This window comes from Hyaena hyaena, unplaced genomic scaffold (assembly GCF_003009895.1).
Source record: "Hyaena hyaena isolate Hyena2069 unplaced genomic scaffold, ASM300989v1 scaffold_737, whole genome shotgun sequence".
Lineage (NCBI taxonomy): Eukaryota > Metazoa > Chordata > Mammalia > Carnivora > Hyaenidae > Hyaena > Hyaena hyaena.
In genome coordinates, this window is record NW_024081368.1 from 661,650 (window position 1) to 680,229 (window position 18,580).

An 18,580-nucleotide genomic window follows, 5' to 3' on the forward strand; every position below is an offset into this window, starting at 1 on the left:
AATATTTGAATTGAATATAATCATCATAATAGTATATTATAAGATGTTAATACTGTCTATAATGTCAGGTAATTTGTGGTCTTCTTACAGGTCCCAACATCATAATTGTTACATATATGAATATAGATAAGAATTCCCTGACTGATCCAAAGCCTTAAATAGTCAGGTTTCCCTCCATCAACATTTTGTTTTTCAGAGAAGGATCCAAACGAGATTACATCAACATTTACTTAAAAGTATATGAACAGGGGCACCAGAGTACCTCAGTCAGTTGAGCGCCCAACTCTTGATTTCACCTCAGGTCATGAACTCATGGTTTAAAGGATCGAGCCCCACTTTGGGCCCTGTACTGACAGCATAGAGCCTGCTTGGGATTCTCTCACTTCTCTCTCACCCTCTACCATACATGCACGCTCTTCCCCCCTCAAAAAATAAATAAACATTTTTTGAAGTATATATATATAACACATAACTTTCATACATTATCCAGTATTATTCTGTGAGCACTTCACATGGTATATCAATACATATTATCAAAGCTTTAAAAATGAAATAAAATAATATATATTCCCTGATCATTTTTCCCTTGGTAGATTCCCATTTATATCCTCAATATCTAATGTCCTTTCCTTTGAGAAACTTTCAGCAGTCCCCCTGACCTTTCCCTTCTCCATGAAGTTTTATTTTGAAGTTTTTCCTTGAAAGAAGAGTTATCAAGTAGAATTAGATGCAGGAGTTGCACACTATAGATACAAACAACTGGAAACTATAAACAGAGCTACTGACAATTGCACATCTCGGTAAAATTGAATTCTTGATATATCAATGTAGATACGCTCATAAGATCTTCTTTTAGAGGCTGAAATAAATGTGATTTCCATAAACTTGTGATCTCAATTATAAATATAATAACCATAGTTTTGGTTTGTTTGGATGATGGTAACTTTTGTTTTCAGGGAATGAGAATATTTTAACGTTATTTAATTTTACCAAAATAAATTTTTGCTAGCATTTTATTTAAATGTCCCTTACATAAAGCAGTCCTCAATAAATATAAAAGAATTGAGATCATACCATGCACACTTTCAGATCACAATGCTATGAAACTTGAAATCAACCACAAGAAGTCTGCAAAACCTCCAAAAACATGGAGGGTAAAGAACACCCTACTAAAGAACGAATGGACCAATCAGGCAATTAGAGAAGAAATTTTAAAATATATTGAAACAAATGAAAGTGAAAATACAACAATTCAAACGCTATGGGATGTGGCAAAGGCAGTCCTAAGAGGAAAGTACGTTGCACTCCAGGCATATTTCAAGAAATTAGAAAAAGTGCAAGTACAAAATCTAACAGTGCACCTAAAAGAACTAGAAGGAGACCAACAAGAGCACCCTAAACCCAGTAGAAGAAGAGAAATAATAAAAATCAGGGCGGAAATAAACAGTGTAGAATCCAAAGAAACAGTTGAACCGATCATTGAAACCAAGAGTTGGGTTTTTGAAAAATTAACAAAACTGACAAACCTCTAGCCAGGCTTCTCAAAAAGAAAAGAGAGAGCACCCAAATAGACAAAATCATGAATGAAAATGGACTTATTACCACCAATCCCTCAGAAATCCAAACAATTATCAGGGAATACTATGAAAACATATATGCCAACAAACTGGACAACTTAGAAGAAATGGACAAATTTCTAAACACACAACCAAAATTCACACGGGAAGAGATAGAAAATCTGAACATATCCATAACGAGTGAAGAAATTAAATCTGTTATCAAAAATCTCCCAACAAATAAGGGCCCTGGGCCAGATGGCTTCCCTGGGGAATTCTACCAGACATTTAAAACAGATTTTATACCCAATATTCTCAAGCTATTCCAAAAAATAGAAATCAAAGGAAAACTTCTGGACTCAAGAGAACTATAGGCCAATATTCTTGATGAATACCGGTGCAAAAATCCTCAACAAGATACTTGCAAATCGAATCCAACAGCACATAAAAAGAATTCACCATGATCAAGTGTGATTCATTCCTGGATTACAGGGCTGGTTCAGTACTCGCAAAAATCAATGTGATACATCACATTAACAAAAGAAAAGATGAAAACCATATGATCCTGTCGATAGATGCAGAAAAAGCATTTGACAAAATACAGCATCTCTTCTTAATAAAGACCCTTGAGAAAGTCAGGATACAAGGAACTTACTTAAACATCATAAAAGCCATCTATGAGAAGCCCTCAGCTAACATCCTCAACGGAGAAGAACTGAGAGCTTTCCCCCTGAGATCAGGAACACGACAGGGATGTCCACTCTCACCACTGTTGTTTAACATAGTGCTGGAAGTCCTAGCATCAGCCATCAGACAACAAAAAGAAATAAAAGGCATCAGAATTGGTAAAGAAGTCAAACTTTCACTTTTCGCAGACAACATGATACTCTACACAGAAAATCCAGCAGACTCCACCAGAAGCCTACTAGAACTGATCCATGAATTCAGCAAAGTTGCAGGGTACAGAATCAAGTACAGAAATCAGTTGCATTTTTATAGACCAACAATGAAGCAACAGAAAGAGAAATCAAGAAACTGATCCCATTCAGAATTGCACAAAAACCATAAAATACTTAGGAATAAACCTAACCAAAGATATAAGAGATCTGTATGATGAAAACTATAGAAAACTTATGAAGGAAATTGAAGAAGACACAAAGAAATGGAAAAACATTCCATTCTCATGGGTCTGAAGAATAAATATTGTTAAAATGTCATTACTACCCAAAACAGTCTACACATCCAATGTAATCCCAATCAAAATTGCACCAGCATTCTCCTCAAAACTGGAACATACTATCCTAAAATTTGTTTGTAACCACAAAAGACCCCGAATAGCTAAAGTAATATTGAAGAAGAAAACCAAAACGGGAGCCATCACCATCCCAGACTTTAGACTCTACACCAAAGCTGTCATCATCAAGACAGTAAGGTATTGGCACAAAAACAGACACATAGACCAGTGAAATAGAATAGAGAACTCAGAATTTGACCCACAAATGTATGGCCAACTAATCTTTGACAAGGCAGGAAAGAGTATCCAGTGGAAAAAAGACAGCCTCTTTACCAGATGGTGTTGGGAGAGCTGGACAGCAACATGCAGAAGAATGAAACTAGATCATTTTCTCACACCATACACCAAAATAAACAAAAAATGGATAAAGGAACTGAAAATGAGAAAGGAAACCATCAAAAACCTAGAAGAGAAAACAGGAAAAAACCTCCTTGACCTCCACCGCAGCAGCTTCTTACTTGACACATCCCCAAAGGCAAGGGAATCAAGAGCAAACATGAACTATTGGGACCTCATCAAGAAAAAAGCTTCTGCACGGCAAAGGAAACAATCCATAAAACTAATAGGCAACTGACAGAATGGGAAAAAATAGTTGCAAATGACATATCAGATAAAGGGCTAGTATCCAAAATCTATAAGAAACTCACCAAACTCCACACCCGAAAAACAAATAATCCAGTGAAGAAATGGGCAGAAGACATGAACAGACACTTCTCCAAAGAGGACATCCAGATGGCCAACAGACACATGAAACGATGCGCAGTGTCCCGCATCATCAGGGAAATACAAATCAAAACCACACTGAGATACCACCTCACACCGGCCATAGTGGCTCAAATGAACAAGTCAGGAGACTCTGGATGCTGGCGAGGATGTGGAGAAACAGGCACCCTCCTACACTGTTGGTGGAATGTAAACTGGTGCAGCCCCTCTGGAAAACAGTGTGGAGGTTCCTCAAATATTAACAATAGAATTCCCCTATGAACCAGCAATAGCACTGCTAGGAATTTACCCAAGGGAGACAGGAGTGACGATGCATAAGGGCACATGTACCCCAGTGTTCATAGCAGCGTTCATAGCAGTGTTCATAGCAGCCTCTCAACAATAGCTAAAACATGGAAAGAGCCTAAGTGTCCATCAATGGACAAATGGATCCAGAAGATGTGGCTCATCTATACAATGGAACACTACATGGCAATGAGAAAGAATGAAATCTGGCCATGTGTAGCAACATGGATGGAACTTGAGGGTGTTATGCTGAACAAAATAAGTCAGGCAGAGAAGGACAAATACCATATGTTTGCACGTATAGGAGGATTAGGAGGAACTTAAAGGAGGAACATGGGGGAGAAGGGGAAAAGTAGTGGGGGAGAGGGAGGGAGGCAAACCATGAGAGATTCTTGAATGCTGAGAACAAACTGAGGGCTGATGTGGGTGTGGGGGGGAGGGGAAGGGGAGTGATGGTCATGGAGGAGGGAACTTGTGGGCAAGAGCACTGGGTGTTACATGGAAACCAACTTGACAATAAACTATTTAAGAAAAAAAATAAATGTCCCTTAAAAATTATCCTCACATCAGGTTGTAGTTCTTATAGCATTATTCACAGATATTTCATATGTCTTTACAAGTTAATTAGATTCCCTACTGAAAGTTTTGACACGTGTCTGTGTTTTCCTTACCATTTACTTCTCCCACCTTATGATTATTTTTAGTTGGGTTTTTTTGTTTTTTGTTTTTTTGGGTTTTTGTTTTTTTGTTTTTTTGGGTTTTTTTTTTTGCTAAACTGAACTGCTCACATCCAACTTTGCCATTATATTCCCAGCATCTAGTAGAGAGCCTGGCACAGTAGTGGATGTTCAGTCCATGTTCTCAAAATTTCACACAGCCGTGAATGCTATGAGAATAATATAGCAGTATATAAGGATAAAGTCCTGCAGGAAATTTCTTTACTTGAGGCCTCAGGGAAGACCTAATCTAATACCTAATGACAAGAATGAGCTCTCCGTGCAAATAACCGTGGAGTGCTTGTTTCGAGCATTCTGGCAGAGCAGAGATCTGGGAGTGTGAATCAGTGTTGCACACTGAAGGGTCATGACTGGCTGACAGGAAAGGAATAATAGGTATAGTTTGGGGTAGGGAAGAGACTACATTATGAATGGCTTTATAGGTCAAAGCCTCTAGTTATATAAAATCCAAAGAGTTTGGATTTTATTTTAATTGCATTAGAAAGTCACCGGGTAATGTTCCTCTTGGGGAAAAAACCCAAAACACCAAGCTAGGTTTTAAACTCTTACTGATATATTTGGTTTTTAAAGTTACTGTAGAATTCAGATTATCCTGAAGAACGCTCTATCTAAAAATAAGAGGAATCTCTATAAATAAGTACAGGTAACCAACTTATAACAAAAACAGAAGAACCTTAGCATAAATTGGCTGAGCTCAGGAAAAATGACCATAGCCTTCCTAAACATGTATTTTCATGAATGCATGTGGCGTACCATCTTGTGTACTGACAATTTCAGAGAACTATACTTATTTACAACCTGCTCTTCCCAGAGATTAACTGAATAGCTTTTGTTTACTTAGATGATTACTTTCCTGTTATTTGTTTAGCACTTTATAATTATCCAGTTGTTTTTATCCTCACACAGGGTTTAATAAATTTTGATGGGTTTAATCCTCTATGTTAGATAATAGGTGCAAATCACTATTCGATTTCCTTGTTTTTTGTGGACAGTGTAGAAATACATTAAGTCATTGTTATACTATACCAGAGAAATATTTCTTCTTCATCTCTCCTAACCTCATATTCCCTAGCATCCTATAGATAATCTGTTTTCTCTATCTGTTCGCTATCTTTTTTTCATCATAGGTGATCACCTATTTCACCAAGAGATGTCTGATGGTGGATGTTTTTGTATTTATCTGAGCCAGGGCTCATTGTGCTTCCTGAATCTGTGGTTTCTTATATATCTTCAGTTCTGAGGAATTCTCAGCTATTAACTCTTTGCTATTGTCCCTTTTCCTTACTTTTTATTCTCTCTCTTTTGGAATACCAATTAAATATGTCAGACCTGCTCCTCCATGTCTCTTTTCTTTTAAATTTTCCATTTTAAAATTTAGTACATTCTGGAATTTTCTCAAATATGTATTTTATTTTATTAATTTTTTCTTGAGCTATATGTAAAATATTATTTACCATATCTATATATTTCATTTTAGTGACTTTATTTTTTTCATTTCTGGAAGTCCTATTGGTTTTTCAAATCTATTTTGACTCTTTTGATAACACCTTGGTTTTTTCTTCCTCAATTTTATTCTACCCAGTATGGGTTTAATAATTATAAACAAATTTATTATATTCATATATGGCAATTTCATTGTCAGAAGTTTTTTTTTCTTTATTGTTTGTTTATTTTAGAGAGAGCAAGCAAGCGAGGGAGGGGCAGAGAAAGAGGGAGACAGAATCTGAAGCAGGCTCCAGGCTCTGAGCTGGAGAGCCTGATGCGAAGCTCAAACCCACGAACCATGAGAACATGACCTGAGCTAAAGTCAGACACTTAATCGACTGAGCCACCCAGATGCCCCTCTTTATCAGAAGTTCTTGATAATGAATTTGATAATGGGGTTGAATTTTCCCCTTGCTAATAAAGAATAATTTGGGGGTGGGGGTATATAAAATAATCTGTGATAAGGAGCTTATCTTTAGTGGTTTTTGTCCCTGAGAATCCTTTTTGTCTGTTTGGGGGCACGTTTTCCACACAGGTTTTACATGCATCTATTTCTGACAGATGTCACAGGGTTATGGAAAGTCTGATGCCAGTTTTATATAAATAACTCAGAATGGGTATTCCTAAACCAATACATATAAATTACAGCTATCAAACACACACATGGGGGTTTCCCATTATTTTGCATCTTCTGGGGAGATCTCTGTTTTTTCAGCAAGTTCTCTTGCTAACATAAGTCATATTTTCGTATTCTTCTCTATTTGTGATGGAAAATGCTTTGTAAAACCTTTAAGAGCCCCAGGTCTAGGTAGACAGCTCACTTAAAAATCCTTCCCTATTTGGAATGTAAGGATTAGCCTGTTGTCTCAATATGGCCATGGGGAAAAAAAAAATTCATTCCCTGCTACACCTATAAGTAATGTATGTAACATTGGATGTAAACTATACTTAAATAGTACCTTTTTTTATATATTTTAAGTTTTTATTTAAATTTTAGTTAACATATAGTGTAATATTAGTTTCAGGAGTTGAATTTAGTGATTGATCACTTACATATAACACCCAGTGCTCATTATAAATGCCCTCCTTACAGTCCATCACCCATTTTGCCCATCTCCCCACCTACATCCTCTACAGTAACCCCCAGTCTGTTCTCTACAGTTAAGAGTCTCTTATGGTTTGCCTCCTTTTCTTTTTTTTTTTTTCCTTTTCCCTGTATTTAAGAAACAAAACAGATGAACATAAGGGAAAGGAATAATAATTTTTTTTTTAATAATCTATTCCCTTCATTTATATAGAGTAGCTAAGACCTTGAAGTCCTTAACAATGTCGGCTAATACTTTGCGTTTCACTTGCCTTTTTCGTTTTGTTTGTTTGTTTGTTTGTTTTTACTTTATTTTTGAGAGAGGTGGGAGAGGCAGAGAGAGGGAGGGGGAGACACAGAATCTGAAGCAGGCTCCAGGCTCTGAGCTGTCAGCATAGATCCTGACGCAGGGCTCAAACCTACAAACCGTGAGATCATGACCTGAGGTAAAGTTGGACACCCAACCATCTGAGCTGCCCAGGCTCCCCCTTTCTTGTTATTTTAAATCCTGTGCTCTTATCTAATAAAATATTGGCAGAATTTAATTCTTATAATTATTTTTTCAGTAGTTATATCTTCTGAAGTATTTTAATTTATAAATATTTGTAATGATTTAAAAAAATATGTATCATTACCTCAAAGACTTTCTAAGAAATAACACAAAAGAAAAATTAACATTATGTACCAGAAAAGTTATAGCTTTATAATAAAAGACTGTTGACTTACTAATTTTGTTTTATTTCTAAGGTCATAAGTCTTTCATATGTTGGGTTACTGATTTAATTCATCATATTATGGGTGAAAATATGATATGTATAAGTACTCTTTTTTTTTTCCCATTGGGTGTTTTAGTTAATTTTTGCTATTATTTGGTTCCCTGCCACCTTTTCCATTTTAAAATATTTTAAAATACATCATATATTTAAATGCTCCCTTATGAGAGCACATCAGATGTTACATGTTTCTCACATTGGCCATTTTATGGAACTTGAGCTATTAAGCTCTAATTATGGTGTCTCTCAGGATCACAACCTTTCCTCTGTATTCACAGATTTTAATACTTCTTCCTGTTACCCTCCATTCACCAGAACTCCTAATTCTCTAAAATTGACTTTCTTGAAATCCAATACTTATGTGTCACAGAACCAGATGATCCAGTTTGCTTTTTTGGCAGACACCATGTAAAGGTCTGCCCATTGTAGAATTGAACAAATGATACCAGTACTTTCTATTTTCTAGACTACTCTGGTGAAAAGGATGTAGAAAGACTTGAGGGTTATCTGAGCCTTTTCATGAGATAATTTATGCTAGTTCTCTGATCTCAACTTTATCACTTTAAGTGAATAACAGAGACCTATTTATAAGGAATATTAGTTTAAAGGTTCCAAGGAATTTTTAAGATACAGCTTGCTAGTAAAACATAGACATGTATGTGTTTATGTGTGTGTGTGTGTATTTCATAAAATGAAAAGTTAGAAAATGTAGACTTGAAGAACTGTACTAGCATAAGCTTTAATTTCTCAATAATGTTTTCTAATTTCACCTTCTGCCATGTATGTAGTACTTTCTTTAAGTTATTAGCAATTTTTAATGTAGAGTAGAAATATGCTAAATAACTGATCACAGGTGAGAATGTTTAAAGAAGAATTAAAATAGAGGCCAAATGCTGCTCCACTATCAGGCCCAGCAGTGTAAATCTTATTTCCCCTGGGTGGTCTTAGCCTAGCCTCTGATCCTCATTTCCTCATAGTCAATATGGAGCTAGTAATAATTTTTACTTCACATACATGGTTGTTGTGAAGAACCGTTCAGTATCAAAGTCACAAAAGCTGTTTCATGAACTGTATATACAGTAATAATCCATGAACTCAGTTCTTAGAACTTAAAAAAAAAGAGGTCATTCAAAGATTAAGAGGATATACTTGTGAACCTAATAAGGTTGGAAAGATGACAGTTGTTAACCAGAAGGTCAGAGATATTAAAAATAGGAAATTAAAATTATTACCAATAGTAAGGTTATTATTGGTAACAAAAGATACTAAATTACTTGTAAGAACAAAAGGAATTAAAAACAAAGTTATTTGTTAAAAGGATATGACTAATGAAATTAGTTGCATCCACATTTCTCAATAATTTTTCCTTATCTTTTATTAATCTGAAGTTAAGAATTGAAGTTGTAAAGCTGTGACTATAAAAAATACAATTAAGCACTCTCAAAATAATAGTGTAATTTTATCATACATGTTTGTAGTGCAAAGACTTGTACAACTTTAATGAGCGAGATCCCTGAAAAAAAATATGGCTAATCATTATTTGCTTTTGTCTTTTAGCATACGGCGGCATCAAGAAAGAAGAGCAATTTTGACTCCCATTTTAACAGATTTTTCTGTCCGAATAACTGGAGCACCCGCTATCATTTTCACCAAAATAATTTCTCCAGAAAATATGCACACTGAGGTTAGAACTTTATTTAGGTTTCATTTTAGTCTATATAATGGAGTAGCTTCTCTTTGTAAGTTAGGGATTTTCTTAGTGTTAGTGTACAAAATGTCAAATTGCTTATTATTAATAAGTTATTATAACCAAAAATTATTGAATACTTTCTAGTCCTATTTAGTTATTGGTTTTCAATTAGTTATTCATAACTACATTAAATCCTCATAATACAATTATTATCCTCATAATAATCCTATTAACTTCTATCTTCATTTTATAGATGAAGAAACTGAAGCCTAGAGAGGCTAACTCAAATAACTTGTCCATATTTTTACAAGTAGTATGTAGCAGAGCATGGTATGAACCCAACTGCTCTGACTCCAGACCATAAACTCCTGACCTCTATAACCTCCTTCTAATGAAAGCAACAACATTGACAGGTAGCTCAGCGTTCTCACATGGATTACTTCACATGGAAAATTTTACATGAATTACCTTAGTCTTCACAACATCCATAAGAAAAAGATACTGCTAGTATCCATATTTTATGGATCCAGAAACTGAGATCAAAAGAGATCAGGTAATGTGACCGTTGTTACTAGCCAGTTACTGGTGGATCCAGATTTCAAGACTGATCACTATGGTATACTGCCTCTATGCGTCAAACAGAAATGTCATAATAATATGATCCATCATAATTTATAAAGTATTCTTCATGGAAATTTTTGCAATGCTAAAAACATAAACTATTTGATCATTCACAGTTATAGGCAGTTATGAAAAGTTCAGAAAAATTAAGATTAAATATATTAATCTAAGCTGATAAAACTTCACATTCATTCTCTGAATGTTTAAAAATAATATTTTTGTAGATGTTATTTTTTTGATGTATATTATTGACTTATTGGGAAAGGAGGTTAGTATCTTTTCTTATCCACAAAAAATGTATAAAAATTAAGTAAGTCTCCAAATATCTTATAGTTATTTAGTAACACGGTTGTTTTAAAATGCATACTATATTTCTTTTCATCACTACTTGAAGAACAAAATTTCTAACTGTAATAAGTAAAATCAAGGGAGTTGTGGGAGTAACTTAGGACTTCTTCCTAAGTTATTTAACCCAGAATAAAAGGAATATTCATTCCCGACATGATGTTCTTTACGGCTGTATTAAAATCTACTCTAAGCTCTGTAGTTTGCATTTGGACCAGTAATACGTGTCCTTAAATCTGTTCCCTTGGATGACACTAATAAGGATAAGGTTCATTGGACGTTTCCAAGCATTTGAACATTGTCCACATTCACTTCGTGACAAGAGGCAGAACTTCTGCTTATTAAGTGAAGCTTCTGGGTTGCTTTTCACTTCTTTCTTCCTTCCCTGAATGGTTTTCCAACGATTGAATGTTCAAGTGACTCAAGTTATGCAGAACAGCATCAGTTAAGTACTAGACATCTTCTACCTAATGCTGCCAAGATTTTAACAGCTTGAAGAAGTGAAATTAATTAGTCTAGCTATCTTTGGCTTCAGTACTCTGTTTTGTTATAAATCATTTGGAGTGTATACTTTGGAGAATACTCAAACCATACCACTTGTGATTGTAATTGCTTGCCTACAATTGCCTGTTTATATCTCTCTGCCCAGCTAGGTTGCCATTCAAAGCTGACCTTATTCTTTGTGATATCCCTAGCTGTCTGGTATAGTGCATGTTACTTAGGAGATGCTCAGTAAATATTTGTTAGTTTGAATGAATGACCAAGATTATGCTAAAGAATTACATCATCACTTACATATGGAAATGATAGTAGTTTGAGGTATGAAAAACCCAAATGTATATGAAATGGTCAAAAAAAATAGCGTTTGTGTTGTTAGTTTGTTTCCCTGCAACTAGCTCATGGCTCAGTGCACAGCAGGACCTTATAAATGTTTATTAAATTAATCCATTAAACTATGTCAAATGGCTGTGCTCCCCATTTCTGCTATTCTCATTAACATATGAACTTGAGTCCCAGGAGAATTCATCAATGTAGTAAAGGTCAAATAAGTAAGAATGATAAATTATCATCTAATAGCCATCATGTATCTTTATCTGTATTCAGCTTTTTATTTATTTATTTTTTGTCCCTTTCAGGAGATTTTAGTGTGTGGCCATTCCTTGGAAGTGAATATAACCACAAACCTGGACTTCTTCCTAAGTGTGGCTCAAGTTCAACTCTTACATCAGTTAATAGTAGCAAATATGACTGGACTGGAACCATCAAGCAAGGCCACAGAGGTAACTATTACCTGATTTTGATTAGTCTTACTGCATTTGTGCCAACTTTGTATTCATAATAGGAAAACTATAATTAAATGCTTTCTGCTAATTATTCTAGATTTAATTTTATTCAAAATATGGTCATAAAATTTTATTGGATTGATGTTCTCTATTTTTGAAATTTGTTTGGTCTCTTTTCCTATCATTCACCTTTGCAGAATTGCTGTGGCTTAGCCTTAGAAAAGCTTCTGTTAAAATATATGATTTTAGTATCCTGCTGCAATTTTTTAAAAAGTACAATGCAAGAAACCTAGTATAGCTTTCATTTGCTCAGATACATTACAGGGACAGGGCCTCTTTTGGAAGTGAACTTAGTATTCGTACTATGGGAATATCTTCAATAAATAACTTCTAAAGCTTTCGTTTCCCATGCTCAGTGAAGAATGGACACAATCATAAAAGTTGAATGCCTGCCTAGAATTTTAATTTTGATCCGGTGTTGGTTGGAAGCCTGCATTCTAACCACAAAGCATGTCAGTGTGAAACAAAGAAAGCTTCTTCTTAGATGCTTCTCAAGATACGCTTTCTTTCTTTTTTGTTTTGATTCTTCTATAATCCTATCTGTACTTAGGGTACATCTCCTATAAAAACTCAAGTGAAGAAATCATTTACCTATGAAAAAGGCATTGGTTTTATTTTTGCCAAGAGTTAAACAGAAGACTCTAAGTTCTGTTTATTAAAAAGGAAGGGAAGGAAATATTGTTCACTGAGAGCTACTTGATGCTAGGCAGCGTGCCAGGCATTTCCATGTAAGTTGAGCATGCTATCTCAACCTTCTTGTGAGACTGATATGGGCATTATTATCATTTTACATATGAGGCTCAGAGATGGTAAGTAACCTGCCTGAAATCATTCATGTATGGCTAAAACATGGTGACACTGAGATTTTAATTTAAGTCTTTCAAGTCAGTGCTTTTTCCATTCTACCACAGTTTGTGTTCTCTAACTATTATATTAGTCTCTTAGTCTTCTTTATTTTTAAAAAAATTATTTCAAAATGATAAAGTTTTTAATTTTTACAACTAGATCATTTCTTACCATCCATAATTTCTGTCTGCTCAATATCTTTCTTAAAAGGGCTGTAGAACTGGGGCCCCTGGATAGCTCAGTCAGTTAAGTGTCTGACTTTGGCCTAGGTCATGATCTCACCATTCCCGAGTTCAAGACCCATGTCAGGCTCTGTGTGGACAGCTCAGAGCCTGGAGCCTGTTTCAGATTCTGTCTGTCTGTCTGTCTCTCTCTCTCTCTCTCTCTCTGCCCCTCCCCAATTCACACTCTGTCTCTGTTCCTCTGAAAATTAGATATTTAAAAGAAAAAAAGGGCTGTAGAGCTATGTGGTCTATAAAATATCAACTTTTTTCCAATATACATTAGACAATCTATAAGGATGTAATGACCTGAAAAAATGACATGACACTGAAATTATATAACCTGAAAATAAATACAGCAAAAGACATTTCCCAATGACACTTTTGATGAAGTCTTTGACGAAAGTAGAGTTGGAAACAATATTTTACATTCCTCTATTATTTGTTTCAGGTTTATGAATCCCTCACTCACATCAGTGAAATCTAATTCATAGATTTCTAATGTATTTTAGGAATTTATACAACTTAGCAAATTTGTCGTTACGTCTTTACCTACTTACTTTTGACAGTTATGAATAAAGCTGCTATAAATATTCATCTTTAGACTTTTGTGTGGACGTAAGTTTTCAACTCCTTTGGGAAAATACAAAGGAGTGTGATTGCTGGATCATAGGGTCAGAATATGTTTAGTTTTATTAAGAAAAAAAAAAAACAAAAAATACCAAACTGACTTCCAAAGTGGCTTATACAATCTTGCCTTCCCACCAGCAATGAAAGAGAGTTCTGGTTGGTCCACATCCTCCCCAGCATTTGGTGTTGTCAGTGGTCCAGATTTGGGCATTCTATTAGATGTGAAACGGGGTCTTTTGTTGTTCTAATATGCATCTCCCTGCTGATATATGAGGTAGAGCATCTTTTCATATGTTTATTTTCCATCTGCATATCTTCTTTGGTGAAGGGTCTATAAAACTCTTTGGCTCATTTTTTAATTGGGTTGTTTTTTTACGGTTGAGTTTCAAGAGTTTCTGTGTACATTTTGGATAACAGTCCTTCATCAGATGTGTCTTTTGCAAATATTTTCTCCCAGTTTTTGGCTTTTTTTTCATAATTCCCTTGACACTGTCTTTCACAGAGCAGAAGTTTTTAATATTAATAATTTCTTTCATGGATCATGTCTGTGGTGTTGGATCTAAAAAGGAATCACCATACCCAAAATCATCTAGGTTTTCTCTTATGTTCTTTTCTAGGTCTTATAGTTGTGTGCTTTACATTTAAGTCTATAGTCCAAGTCTTGAGTTCATTTTTGTGAAGGGGATAAGGTCTGTATGTAGATTCATTTTTTTTGGCATGTGAATATCTAGTTTTTCCAGCACTGTTTGTTGAAGAGACTGTCTTTTGCTCCATTGTATTCCCTTTGCTCCTTTGTCAAAAGTCATTCGACTGTATTCATGAGGGTCTATTTCTGGTCTGTCTTTTGTGTTCCATTGACCTATTCATCCATTATTTCACCACCACCACGCTGTCTTAATCACTGTAGCTTCATAGTAAGTCTTAAAGTATGGCAGTGTCAGTCCCCCCGACTTTGTTCTTCTCCTTCACTATTGTAGAAGGTATTCTGTCTCTTTTGCCTTTTCACGTACACTTGAGAATCCTTTTGCCAATAACCATGAAATAACTTCCTAGAATTTTTATTAGGATTGCATCGAATCTATAAATCAAGTTAAGAAATGACATCTTGACAATATTGAGTCTTCCTATCCATGAACACAGAATATCTTTCCACTTTATATAGTTCTTTAATTTTGTTCATCTCAGTTTTATAGTTTTCTTATTTGTATCATGTATATTTTTGTTAGATTCATATCTAAATGTGCCATTTTTGGTATGCTACTGTAAATGTTATTGCGCTTTTAATTTCGAATTTCACTTGCTAATTGTTGGTATACAGAAATGTAATATAATTGGTTTTGTGTATTAACCTTATATCTTGCAGCCTTGCTGTAATCACTTATTCATTCCACGAGTTTTTATATGAATTCTTTCAGATTTTCTACAGTGACAATCCTGGCATCTGTGAACAAAGACAGTTCTTTTATCCTAATCCATAATATTGATATGTCCTTTTCTTGCCTTACTACACTAGCAAGGAACTCCAGTATGTTGAAAAGTAGTGGTGAAAGAGGATATCCTTGACTTCTACCTGATCTTAGTGGGAGAGTTTCAAGTTTCTCGCTCTAGGTTTTTTTTTTTTTTTTTTTTTTTAAATGTTTTATTTATTTCTAGGAGAGAGAGACAGCGTGAGCAGGGGAAGGCCATAGAGAGAGGGAGTGACAGACTCTGAAACAGGCTCCAGGCTCCGAGCTGGCAGTCAGCACAGAGCCCGACGCGGGGCTCGAACCCACGAACCGCGAGATCATGACCCAAGCGAAAGTCGGACGCCTAACCGACTAAGCCACCCAGGAGCCCCTCACTCTAGGTTTTTTGTAGTTGATGTTTATTATGTTGAGGACATTTCTCTCATTCCTAGTTTACTGAGAGTTTTTATGAAATGGATATGGATCTTGTCAAATGCTTTTATTGCATCTATTCATATCATCATTTGAGTTTTCTTTTTTAGTTTGCTGATGTGATGTATTACATTAATTGAGTTTTAAATGTTAAAAGAGACTTGTATACTTGGGATAAACCCCATTTAGTATAGTATATAATTGTTTTTATACATCATTGGATTACATTCGCTAGTAATTTAAGATTTTTGTGTCTTTGTTCATGAGAGATGGTGATTTGTAGTTTCCTTTTCATGTAATCTCTTTTTCTGGTTTTGGTATTAGGGCAGTGCTGACCCCATAGATGAGTTAGGAAATATTTCTTCTGCTTCTTCCCTCTGAAAGAGATTGTAGAGAATTGGTATAATTTCTTCCTTAAATGTTTGCTAGAAATTTGTGACTCCATCTAGGCCTGATGCTTTCTTTTTTAGAGGTTATTACTGTTTAAGTTTCTTTAATAGAAACAGGCCTATTCAGATCTTCTGTTTTTTCTTGAATGAGTTTTGTCTGATTGTCTTTCAAGTAATTGGTCTGTTTCCTTGAAATGGTCATCAATTATGTGGACAGGGATGTGTTCATAATATTCCTTTATTATCCTTTTAATTTCCATAAGATCTGTAGTGATATCCCCTCTTTCATTTCTGATACTAGTAATTTGATTCTTCCCTCTCCACTGCTCTTATTTTCTTTTTTTTTTTTTTTTTCAGTTAGCCTGGCTAGAGGCTTTTATTGATTTTATTATTTCTTTTCTTCTATTTCCTTTGGATGGTGATAATATTTCCAGACAGTCTTTGACAAGGTTGCATTTGAGAGATTAACTTTAAAAGTTATTCAAGAATGTGGTGAGTGATTTTTGTTAATAGAGGAAACATTTACACTATAAACAAAGGGGAAGAAAGATGGACAACCTTTGGAAATATAAGTGAAAACAGTGGAACAATCTAAGGATTATTCCTTTAATCAACACTTATTATTAATTTTGATTGTATGGACAACTAACACAAAAACTCTCAAGTACATAGCTAAAAGAGAAGCACTTCAGGGGCACCTGGGTGGCTCAGTCAGTTAAATGTTCAACTTCAGCTGGGGTCATGATCTCACAGGCCCTGCATTACGCTCTTTGCTGTCAGTGCAGAGCCAGCTTTGGATCCCTCTCTCTCTCTCTCTGCCCCTCCCCTGTTCACTCTCTCACTCTTTCTCTCAAAAATAACTAAAACATTAAAAAAAGAGAGAAACATTTCAGGCAATAAAATGACCAGTTGTTGATTAGGCAAATGCCTCTCATGTTAGCCAAAACTTTTCCAATATATATTGGCCCTGAACAATGTACTCTGAATGGGGTGAGGCCACTGGATCCTTTAGCCTATATTTGTATTCTTTGATTTTCAGTGTCCCCTTCGAGTGCTATGACTTTCATGATTGCTGACTTCTAGAATGTTTCTCTCTTTTAAATTAACCTTTTCTTGTTTCTCTATACATATTATGACAAGCTGAGAAAGAACACATTTAAATAAACATTTAATATTCAGAAAGCCAAAATGTATTTCATATTTAAAAAGTACATGTCCCTTCATACTCCATTCTATAATTCATCTCTATGATGACAATTGGTCCCAAAACACAAGAGCAACAGGAATGTTATTTGGGTTTCTTACAACCTAGTTCCCTGCCATTTACATAAGGTTGGAGTCAACCTCCTAGATAACTTCATAGTCAAATCCAAATGTACAATTCTGACTTTTCTCTGGAAACAGAGCTCCACTACCCCTCCTTGATTTCTTTCCCATTGTTTAACAGGGCTGTGGTGATTTACACAGTTGGTTTACTCTTTAGAAGATTCTTTGCCTTCTTGCAAGATAATCTTGGTCTCATAAAGGCCCAATCGTATGAAAGTGATTATTAGTAGTATATTCATGACATTGATGCAAAGGGAATTAACAAGAGAGATTAGTAACATGGACCAATAAATGTCAAGAAATATTTGAAAGAGAATGTGAATAAACAGAGAACTAAAGAATTATAATTTGGGCAACTCTGTCTATGGAAGAATAATGCAGGCCATTTTTATATAATAAACGGTTAAAAATCATTAAAAAAATTTCCTAATGCAGGAAACATTATAAGGTATGCAGTACATTATAAGGAATTGTTCAGAAACAAAACAGACAAATCCTACCTTTATATCATTTTATTTCAGTTGCTGTCACCCAAAATATACAGCATAAAGAAAGGTGATTTGTATCACATTTTAAAGTATTAGACTACTTTAAAGTGAGATGAAAACTGAGTAGTCTGTCTGAACCTGTGAAACCATAAGGAATATAGATAAGATACTACAACTAGCCTGTTAACTTGAAATGATTAGTTTATTTTTATAATGTAATGTTATTTTTATCAAAGTAGTACATGAACTACTGTTGCTAAGCTAAGTATATCAAAATAGTATCAGTCTACTTTCTTTAAAATGTTTTTTAATGTTTATTTTTGAGAGAGAGAGCATGCACACAGCAGGGGAGGGGCAGAGAGAGAGGGAGACACAGAAACCAAAGCAGACGCCAGGCTCTGAGCTGTCAGCACAGAGCCCGACACAGGGCTGGAACTCACAAACTGAAAGATCATGACCTAAGCCAAAGTCAGATGCTCAACTGAGTGAACCACCCAAGGGCCCCTAAAATAATTTTAATGTTTATGTTTGAGATATGTAGAGAGAGACAGAACATGAGCCGGGGAGGGGCAGAGAGAGATGGAGACAGAATGTGAAGCAGGCTCCAGGCTCTGATCTGTCAGCACAGAGCCCATTGCAGGGCTCGAACTCCTGAGCCATGAGATCATGACCTGAGCTGAAGACATATGCTTAACCAACTGAGCCACCCAGGAGCTCAAAATAGTATCAGTCTCCTTATAACTCGACTTCATCCTACTTTGCCACTTTTTACTCTTCTGGTATTTATCTCCATATGTCTGAATAAAATGAATAGACTACCATCTCTTGATTTACTCGTATTAGTATTACATATTCACTTGCTATTTA

At 35.2% G+C, this 18,580-nt stretch overlaps 1 protein-coding gene across 1 annotated transcript in view; it reads left to right on the forward strand.

The window, feature by feature from the left end:
* VPS13B (vacuolar protein sorting 13 homolog B) overlaps positions 1-18,580 on the forward strand; it is a 770,486-nt gene that overhangs the window by 487,666 nt on the left and 264,240 nt on the right. The window contains exons 32-33 of the mRNA XM_039218135.1: positions 9,495-9,621; positions 11,730-11,873. Of these exons, the coding sequence (XP_039074066.1) occupies positions 9,495-9,621; positions 11,730-11,873 (271 nt within the window). The remainder of the gene's footprint in view (positions 1-9,494; positions 9,622-11,729; positions 11,874-18,580) is intronic.